The sequence below is a fragment of the Callospermophilus lateralis genome, chromosome 6, assembly GCF_048772815.1.
Source record: "Callospermophilus lateralis isolate mCalLat2 chromosome 6, mCalLat2.hap1, whole genome shotgun sequence".
Lineage (NCBI taxonomy): Eukaryota > Metazoa > Chordata > Mammalia > Rodentia > Sciuridae > Callospermophilus > Callospermophilus lateralis.
The window spans coordinates 118,512,405-118,523,047 of NC_135310.1; the positions used below are offsets into that span (position 1 = coordinate 118,512,405).

General features: G+C 36.7%; 1 protein-coding gene across 2 annotated transcripts in view; it reads left to right on the forward strand.

Moving 5' to 3' along the window:
- Srpk1 (SRSF protein kinase 1) overlaps window positions 1-10,395 on the forward strand; it is a 65,796-nt gene extending 55,401 nt beyond the window's left edge. For both annotated transcript variants that reach the window (XM_076858836.1, XM_076858834.1), the window contains 3 exons: window positions 2,297-2,366; window positions 5,971-6,063; window positions 7,983-10,395. In XM_076858836.1, the coding sequence (XP_076714951.1) occupies window positions 2,297-2,366; window positions 5,971-6,063; window positions 7,983-8,167 (348 nt within the window). In that variant the 3' untranslated portion in view covers window positions 8,168-10,395. The remainder of the gene's footprint in view (window positions 1-2,296; window positions 2,367-5,970; window positions 6,064-7,982) is intronic.
- The last annotated feature ends 248 nt before the right edge of the window (window positions 10,396-10,643 follow it).

Below are 10,643 nucleotides of genomic sequence, written 5' to 3' on the forward strand. Positions count from 1 at the left end.
TTTATTTCTGCTTTAGTGTTTATTATTTCCTTACCTCTGCTAACTTTGAGCATAATTTTTTGTTCTTTTTCTAGCTTTCTGAGTAAATATATTATTGTTTGAGATCTTTCTTATTTAATGTAGGCATTTATTGCTATGAACTTTTTCTTAGGACTGCTTTTGCTATATGCCAAAAGTTTTAGTATGTATCATTTTTTATTTTTAAATTTTATTTCTGTTTATTTTGTCCTGGGCATTGAACTTAGGGCCTTTCAGCTGCTAAGTATATAGTCCACCACTGAGCTACACCCCCAGACCCCAATAAGCACTCTGAATAACATCATATCTATTTTTTTTTTAACTTTAATTCCACTGTATTTACTGTATGAGACTTGAAATTTTGCAAAAGTACTGGTTTCAAAAATTTTTGTTTCTGTGCCAATTTTAGACTATAACCCTTAGGTTATACAAGGTAGAACTGTTCTTCTGTTGGTGTGACTTAGTTTTATAATGAACTGCTAAAACAAGTAATGCCTAACAAGACACCATTGCATTCCTGACATTATGGAGACAAGTAGTTGATTCCTAGAACTGTCTTGAAACTTGTAGTTAACCTCACTCTAGTAATTTTGAGAAAGGCTGTCTTGAAATTGATACTGTCATGAAACTGATACTGGTGAGCCATCAAGACCTAAACTGGGTCTAATTTGAGAATGTGAATAAATCCACCCCTCAGTCCTTTTTCTTTTTCTGGGATTGAACCCATGGTTGCTCTAACACTACATCACCAGCCCCTTTTATTTTTTATTTTGAAATAGGGTCTCTGAGTTGCCTATGCTGACCTGAAACTTATCCTTCTGCCTCAGCTTCTCAAGTTGCTGGGATTACAGTACCCACCATATGTGCACCACCATACACCTGGCTTGCCCCTCAGTTGAGATTATCTTAGTACCATTGACTCAGTCAGAATTGACCTATGTCTGCTGTTAGCTTATAACTGTACTTTCACATAAGTAAGGCCATTTTAAGAAACTGCTATTGTTAGTTATTTTTTGAAAAATCCGCTTGTAATCAGTGAAAAGTTCACGTTACCTCATTATCCAGATGTGCTGTCCTTCACATACTGCTTGACATTCCAAAAGAATTCATCTCTTAAAAACCTCCATGTTTTGCAAAAGGTTTTCAATTCACAGGAAATATGTGCCTTTCTTTTCCTAGTTGTGAATGCTGACCTCTACTGGTTACATAAAATAGAGTGACTCCCTATACCCTTGACATTTTAACTTTTTCTGAGTTTCCATAGACCTAGAAATTGGAAACTCCATCTGGGACTATTTAGGGAGTATTTTCCACATAAAAGTTAAGAGTAAACTTTTTATTAGTGACTAAAGAGTCATTGGTAGAAATATGTGAGTACTTGATTTCGATTTAGGGTACAGAATTCAGTTTCTAGCTATGTGAAATTATAATGTAAAAAACACCCGCTCTTATGAACAATTTAGTAACTTAAGAATTACCTTAATATTCAGGTATGCCCTTTCCTAACCAAAAGTGAAACTCAGGAGGACTGAATTTCTGGGTTTTTTTTTTCCCCCTGACACATAATAACTGAAGCAACAAATATGTATGTGTGTGTGTATATATAGAAACACACACTGTACCCCATAAAATGCACAATTATTAGGTGTCAGTTGTGCATTTTTATGGGGTACAGTGTATTGTTTCTATATCCAGTGTATAATAATCAAATTTGAGTTACTGGCATATCCCTCACTTCATTTATAATTTCTTTGTGTTAAGAATATTCAGAGTGGTCTGGGGATATAGCTCAGTTGGTAAAGTGCTTGCCTTGCATGCACGAAGCCTTGGGTTCAATCCTCAGCACCACAAAAGAATATTTAGACTCATCTCCGATAGCTATTTTGAAATGTACTATGTAACAATGTGTTATTGATAATTATAGTTACCCTACTGGGCAGTAGAATACTAGAGTTTCTCTTATATGTGACTTTGTACCTGAGACCTTCAAGATTCCCAACCTCCCTCATTCCCTGCTTGATTTTTTTTTTTTTTTTTTGTTGTTGTTGTTGCTTATTTTTTCCCTGTGGAACATCAGTCCAAATAATTTTCTTCTTTTTTTCCCATTTTATTAAGACACAGGTGTGGAAGAAAAATTCTTTAGGAGTAATTTTAAGACATATTTTAAAAGATGGTCATCTATAGGTTTTTTCCAAGAATAAAATTTCTTGAGTCAAATAGCAATAGCATTTACCAGAAGCCCTCTTTGATGCTTTGTATGCTATCCTCTTTTTCTTAGGCCTTTGAACTGGCCACAGGTGACTATTTGTTTGAACCTCATTCAGGGGAAGAGTACACTCGAGATGAAGGTGAGTCCCCTTAGCCAAATTTGTCTGTACATGGCAGTTTACTTTCCACATGTGGCTAATATCATTTGTTCACTCCAAAGAGCCCTAGTAATCTTGTTAGTGTGCCAAGTATGTATAAGTACCACAAAAGACAGAAATTTAAGAAATATTTCATATTAGATACCAGATATACTAGGTATTTTATAAAAGATACTAAAAAGCTGTAACCGATGGTTGGCATAAGTGCACAACTGGTAAAATAAAAACTTTATTTGACAAGTAGTTTTTTATTCAACATCCAATTACCTTTCTTTGTAGGTCTGTGACTTGATCTTTACCCATTTTAAATATACCTGTTCATAAACCTGTTCTCAGCTGTGCCTTCAACTTTATTTGGAAGTCAGTTATCTTCATCTAGAAACACTACTTGACTACAGATACCATCCTATTTACATAAATTCTATGATACTTTTCACTTTTCTGAAATCTAAAGCTTTAATTTTTCTTTTTAAATGATACTCATGTTTAGAATGCCACTTAAAACCAAAACAAAATGATTGTAAATTTTTCAGTACCCTGTAAGGAAAGCCCCCACTTGTTTGCTTCATCCAGGAGGCTATGGAAGCAGACATTGTACGAGTCTGATTTTTTTTCCATTGTGGTGACATCCAAATAACTAGATGAGTTAATAAGCTGAGTGAAAAAATGGTTAGAAGTTGGGCACAGTGGCACACATCTATAATCCCATTGGCTCAGGTAGCTAAGACAGGAGGATTGTAAGTTCAAAGCCAGCCTCAGCAGTTTAGTGAGGCCCCATACAACTCAGCAAGACCCTGTCTCTAAGTAAAATATAATAAAAAGAGCTGGATATGTGACCTATTGGCTAGTGCCCCTGGGTTCAATCTCTGATACCAAAAAAAAAAAAAAAAAGGTGGTAGGGATGGAGGGACTAGGGATATGGCTCAGTGGTAGAGCACTAGCATGCCCTATACTCTGAGTTCAGTTCCCAGCACTAAAGAGAAAAAAATGATTAATGTTCTGCTTTGTTTTTATACTATTCAATTAATGTTTGTTTTGTTTGCAGGTTTAATGAGGGTTAGTTTAAGGGAGTACTTACTTAGCACAGCCCAGTGGGAAGAACATGTGCTTCACTGGCTATGCTTTCCTCCAGGTTTTGGGAAATCACATTTTATGTTCTATGGAACCAAAAATGTTCTCTGTTCCTCAGTATGGTCCCCTCAGGTTTTAATAGGCAGTGTTAGTACAGCCTGCTGATATTCCTAACAAAGCCCAATGGGGAAAAGATGTGTTAATTCCCATAGCCAGCTACCTGTTTTGATTGGTGTAGTTTGGATACTTTCTTAAAATGTGTGTCCTTTGTAAGAAAATACTACAACAATTGCCCATGTACCCACTTGATTTTCTCCCCTGTTCTTTCCTTGTCTTTTTTTTTTTTTCCTCCTCTGAGTTGTAAGTTTAGAGTTAAATGTTAACAAACAGTGTTTTTAAAAAGCCTTATTATCTGTTTCTAGGGGAGTAATTTTTTTTTCTCTTTACTTTCCTAGAGTCTTTATTAATACTAGTGTTTAGTACAGAACACACATACTGGCTAACATCATATTGAGTAGTACCTTAAGTTATTAACCTGAAAAATTGAAATATGTATGTGAGAAAAATCTGATGAGAGAGAACCATCTTGCCTAGATATTTAGATTGTAACTTATTTCCTCCTATACAAGTCAATACTGATAATTGTTAGGTCAAAGCCTTGCCTTTCTGTTCTATTCTACTGCAGTTTGCCCCATAAGAGCAGGGGGGAAAAAAAAAAAACCTTAATCCCAATTATGTATGTATAGTTTGTTAATAGTCATGCTATACTGGGGCCTAAAATAGAATATCCTCTTATTATTACATTCCACAGACCTAACTCCTGGGATAATACTTGATAATTTTGCATATTGATATGTCAATCCTGTGATTAATTAAAATGCAAGAGATAGGTTGCTGGAGCTAAATAACAATTCCAAGGGAAAAAATTTTTCCATGGTATAGAACTAGTGCGTAAGAGAAACTATAAGCTATTCATTCATTTGTATTTTCACTTTGATTGTTGTTAAATTATACATACAAAGACACTTATTTGCAGGTTTTGCCTAAAATTGGCAGAAGTTTTAGGCAAATTTTTTTGACAGCCAGGTACTTGTTAACCAGACCATAAACTCAGTCAAAACTGCTCAGAGGTTGTAGTGAATTGATCAATGTAAAGTCCTTTTTAAATGACACCAGTAGATCTTTTGTAGGAGAAAGAGAGAAAACTTGAGACCTTCAAGATTTCCAGATAATATTGTTGCCTCTAACATGTTATAATATTTATAAAAGTGTTTTTCTAGTTATGAGCCATCGGTCTATTAAATCTCTTCATATTCTTAGTTTCTGTCACTTGAAGAATGAGAACAGTAGGATAGCTGATTTTTTTCCATTATGGTGACATCCAAATAACTAGATGAGTTAATTACTGGCTAGTACCAGCTTACCATCCCTGCTAGCAATCTGCCCACCTCCTGGCAGTGCTCACTCTACGACATATTAGTAGCCTGCAGTCAAGTAGCTATATTCTTTAAAACATTTGTGCTAATTTAAAAGTGATTTTGGGTGGGGGGAGAAAAGTTCTGGGTTAGATAAGACAAGATATGAGTTGTCATTGTAGTTTTAGCTCTTTTAGCTCTCAAACTTTAAGTAGGCCATTTAGTCTCTCTGAAGTTTCACCTTTAAAATGTGGCATTAACTTAGCCTGTTTTTTCAGGATGACTATAAATACTCGAGTCATATATGAGGGCTTTGTCATGAACATTCCTAGATAAGGTGATGTTTTAGTCCTTAAAGCCCAGAATAGTGTTACAAATAAATAACAATTCTAAATACCTAAAGCAAATTGGCATTTTGTTTTAACCTTACCTGAAGAACCTACCTAAACCTAGATAGAGACAAACTAAAAAGCATAAAGTTACAGATAGTCTGTGAGATCCAGAATGAGACTTACCAGCTATGATCAGGTAACCAGCCACCTGAAAAAATGCCTGGCCTTCCCAGTCTTGCCTTGAATATCATTGGTTTTACTTGTAGTTACTTTTAAACACGTAGTCCTTGAAAAAGCTATTCATAGAAAAAAATCTCTTTAACAACTTGTCCTTCATCCTGTTCTTCTTACCCTTCTATTTTAGACCACATTGCGCACATTATAGAGCTGATAGGCAGAATTCCAAGACGCTTTGCCCTCAGTGGGAAATATTCACAGGACTTCTTCAATCGCAGAGGTAGTATTGCTAAAATGAGTTTCCATCTAGGCCCCAGGGATACAACTTCAGGAAACAGAGCATTCACACCAAGACTGTTTTTAGTTATCACTCAGGTCCCACTGGAGTGGGTACCCAATGCTTTTATGATATTCTGGATTCTCCATTAGATGGATAGAGTCCACCTCTTCCCATTTAGGACAGAAAGCAAGCTGAAATGCTTTACAAAGAGGTGTGCATGCTACTCTTTCTGCCAGTGTATAGAGCTGCATTTGTTACTCCTGTTATGTATGTCTTTTTTTCCCCCCTCTTGAAATGTTTGAAACATACAGATCACATTGCATTGATCATAGAACTTCTGGGGAAGGTGCCTCGCAAGCTCATTGTGGCAGGAAAATATTCCAAGGAATTTTTCACCAAAAAAGGTAAAACAAATGTGTTTGTTCCCAGACATTAAAGGGGCAAAAGTACTTAAAAACGAAAAGGTAAGTACAGCTGGTTACATATTTCCACTATCCTACAAAATGGTTAGTCTACCTTGAATGCTAATCTGTGATTTAGCAGAGGGGTGAAATAGTCAAAAGGAGAGATAGTGAGTATCCAATCCCAGCTTTTCCACTAGCTGATTCCTACTTAGGGAAGATAATAGTTTATTCTTTCTGTTAAATTAGTTAATATATGATTACTTCTACTGCAGCACTGCTGGGAAATGGACAAATTTTTGCTGGTGTTCTGTTTACAAACTGCCTCTACCAAAGGCCAAGTGGTTTGGTTTAAACTTCTTAGGAGTCGGAACTACATCTCAGTCATCTTTGTATCCCAATGATGCCTAACACAATCACCCAGACACCTTGTGGGTTAGCCGTACAAACTGATTTAGTACTTTAGTTTCATAATTTGTTATTACATATTAATGAGAGAAACAGATAAGACTCTCACTTTAAACTTTTGACTTGATCATGTATCTCTTATGCATTCCTAATAAAACTGAAATATGAAAAGCTAATCTAGAAGGATCTAGAAAACTGTCTGGCCTGTTTTTCTACATCGTGTCATGGTTCTCCTTTTCATCACAACTGCTACTCAAATGCTGAGAAAAATTATTTTTCTCAACCCTTGACAGGAAGCATTCTCAGAATCATCATTCTTTCTTACACAACTTTTTGGGCATGAAAATGGGGAAATGCTTGTAAGGGTTCTTCCTTGTATGCAAAGTAAGATTAAGGTATGCAAGTGTAATTGAACAGGCAACTCTCTGCCCACAGAAAAGACTCCAAGTAAGTGTCATATATGAAAAAGTGTTTAGTAGCACTTACTTTAATAAGTCATTAATAATTGACTATACTTTCTAAATTGTCACTTCAGCTGGGTACATTGGTACATGCCTATAATCCCAGCGTCACAGGAGGCTAAAGTAGGAGGATCACTTGAGCCCAGGATTTTGAGGCCAGCTTGGGTACCACATAGTAAGGCCTCCATCTCCCAAATAGACAAAATATCTTTAAAAAATTGCCACTTCAAGGTTGCATGTGTAGCTCATTGGTGAATGCTTGCCTATCACACACGAGGCCCAGGGTTTGATCTCCAGCATTGCAAAGAAAGTGTCACTTCAAAGAAGCAATTAATTAGATTGAAGTTTTAGTATGGTGCTGCTATATGTGAAATCTATGTCAGGTATGTTCTTTTAGTTTTGTTGCTTTTTATACATGTTGCCATGGTATTAGCTCCTTATTTTAAAATTACATTTGTTTTACAGCAACATTTTCTAGAAGCAATATTTTCTAGACTTGTTTGTACTTTTTCTTACTCAAATTGGGTATAGTGGCACACACCCATAATGCCAGCTACTGAGGAGGCTGAGGCAGGAGGATCATGAGTTCAAGGCCAGCCTGGGTGACTTAGGGAGACCCTATCTCAAAATAAGAAAAATTAAAAAGAAGTAGGGGCGTGGCTCAGCGGTAGAGTACTTGCCTTAGCATGTGTGAGGCCCTCAGTCTGATTCCCAGTCCTGCCAAAGAAAGAGTACAAGCAAATTGTTCTTAATGTGTAGACCTGGATATATGAGTATACAGACATTTAGTGAATAACTAGTTTCTGTTGAGATGTATCCAGTTTGACTGAGACCAAAACAAACCTGAGGGAGAAAGCAAATTATCTTAAATTTTTAGTACCTTATGAAAAACAGAAGCACTTCATTTCAAGATTAGAGAAGTGCTCTTTGAATGGAACATTAGATTCTGATTGCAAAATTTGATTCTGTGTAGACTACCTGGATTGGTTCCTGGATTGTCACATTGTCACTTGTCAATGTTGGTCAGTTTCTTTTGTACTGTCTTCACCACAGGTGACCTGAAACACATCACGAAGCTGAAACCCTGGGGCCTTTTTGAAGTTCTAGTGGAGAAGTATGAGTGGTCTCAGGAAGAGGCAGCTGGCTTCACTGATTTCTTACTGCCCATGTTGGAGCTCATCCCTGAGAAGAGAGCCACTGCTGCCGAGTGTCTCCGGCATCCTTGGCTCAACTCCTAAGTCCCTGCCCAGCACTGCAGCAGAGATCACCACACTGACCACCCCCCACCCACTCCCTTCCAAGCATTTCCCTGTTCTCTTTTCAGGGCAAAGCTCTTTCTTCAAGGGTTTCTAGATTTTTCTTCGTCTTTTTTTATTCTTTAATCCAACATGTTCATTTGGGTTTGCTCACTTGAACCTGTGGAGGTCCCCACAGCCATTCCGCATCCTAGGTGAATTTGGCCTTGGTAGGGCTCTGCCAAAGACTAATGGACTAAAAATGTGAACAGCCTCTTGGCCTATACCTTTGCCTTTCCATTAGAGCATCCTTCAAATTATAATAACCCTTTTTAAAAAGAGCCTTTAAGATATATGAGCCCATCTTTTTATTCATGGACTCTACGAATCAAATTTTCTAGTGAATATCCTATTGCCAGCATAAGGATGAGGAGGGAAAGGGTGTTCATTCTATGTACAGCAGAGACATTAAACTTGCTGTATCCAGGCTGCATCATCTACCTGGATTGTTTCTGTTGTTTTCTATGTTATTTTTCCTGCGACTTTTAATCTACTACCTTTTTAAATGAGCTGTATAAACACCAAATTTGGGTACCATATTATCACGATTCAAAGCACTGTCATATTCCTTTCATCCTTTAATAACTCCAAGATCCTCAAATCTCTGATTTTTAAATGTAAACAGAAATGGAACCATTGTGTTAACAATTTCTTGAAAACCTCAGATGTTCTGCAAGTAGCCCTTCCTATGTGTCTTCTGTTACCCTAAGGGCAGAATTTACTTTGATTGGCAGTTAACATTTTTGGGTTTGGTTGGTGTGTTTGGTTTTTTAGGTTTTTTGTTTTTTGTTTTTTGTTTTTTTTTTTAATTCCTATCTGGCACCTGACTCATTGTACTTGAGTTTATTTCCCTATAACTAAAGGATCAGGGTGACTCTAGAAACAAGATCTGAGTTTCAGAGCTTCCCCATTTAAAGAGAAAATGCCTTAGAGTTCTGATTCTTTACCAAATAGTTCTCTGCTTTTATTTATAGCTTTTTCTTTTCTTTACCCAAAGTTCTGGCTTTGAGCAGTTTCCCTGTGTCTTTGCTGTTCTCGTTTCTCAGATGCTTGGGGTCTCTAATGAAACCCTGGAGGAAGGAACCAAGGGGAAGGGTGGGATGGCACTTTTTCAATGGCTTTTTTTTTTCCCCCTGTTGGTTTTTTAAGATTAACCATTCTCTGCTGCTATTTCCTTGCATAATGTAAGTTTTTAACTGCGATTTTGAGATGATTGAAATGTACTTGAGGCTTTTTTTTTTTTTTCCTCCCCTCAATTTGAAAAGGCTTTGTGAATTTTATTTTAGGATTGACCTCTCCTAGACTTGCCCTAAACATCACATATTCCTTGGGTAATATGAGCAGCAAAAGAGGGAGGGTTGGGGTCAAGCCACTTATTCAGCATGGACCAAGTAGGCCTTGGAGATTACAGCATTCTCCAGAAGTGGCTTTAGAACTCTAATTTGCAGAAAGTCAAGGAGGTGCAACTCAAGGCTCTACTAGCAAGCAACCTATGAAAATGTTGGACATCCGCCTTTTTATATGGAAGATTATTTCAGTCATTTACTCACCAACAATGACAAAGGAAAAAATGTCATTATGCAATCCATTTAACCCATAACCATATTACTCTGAGGAACTATCCAGCTACTCATCGGATCCTTGATTGGTTACTCCTGAAATCAGACATGTTCCTGTAGAAAGAATTTTAAGACATGTCTATGCACATATCAAGAATAAAGTACTTGTATCAAACAACGGCAGGGAAATCCTTCAGCAGTTCTAATCCACTTTCGGTTTTCAACTATATTTACATCTAAAGCAATAGCAGACTTACCTGAAATCTCTTCTACGTTGTAAAATGTGGAATTCAGGAATTCTGGTGAAATAACCAAAAAACACGTAAGTGAACAGAAGGCCCCTTTTTAACAATTGATGGGAAATTTTAATAGGAGGAAGAACGTGTAACTTTGTAAATGTTTCCCAGCAAATAAGGGCTTCCCCCCCCCCCTACTATTTAAAGAGCCAGATAAATTAGAAGATCTGGAAAGTGACAGCTGTAGAACTTGGATCTTCTAAGTACTTAACGAACTTTTATTGAGCTTAATCATAATACTGTCAAATTACTATGATCCCAGGAAAGGATTTCTATTTGCTGTTAAAAATAAAGCCCTGATACATTTTTATTCTTTCTACTGAGTGCATTGTCTGTTTTCTTAATAAGTGCAGTACAATAAACAAATTATTTAATAACCTACATGTTTCCAGAAATTTCTGTTTGTTTCCCAAGTTGTTCTGACCAAACAGTTGGAGGAAAAGATTGCTTAAATGTGCTTATTGAGTTTAAATTTGCACTGAAACTACAACTTGAATACTTGCCATTTGTGGGGTTTGTAGTTTTGCTTCTAGCTTTTAGTTATGGAATTAAAGCACATTTAGG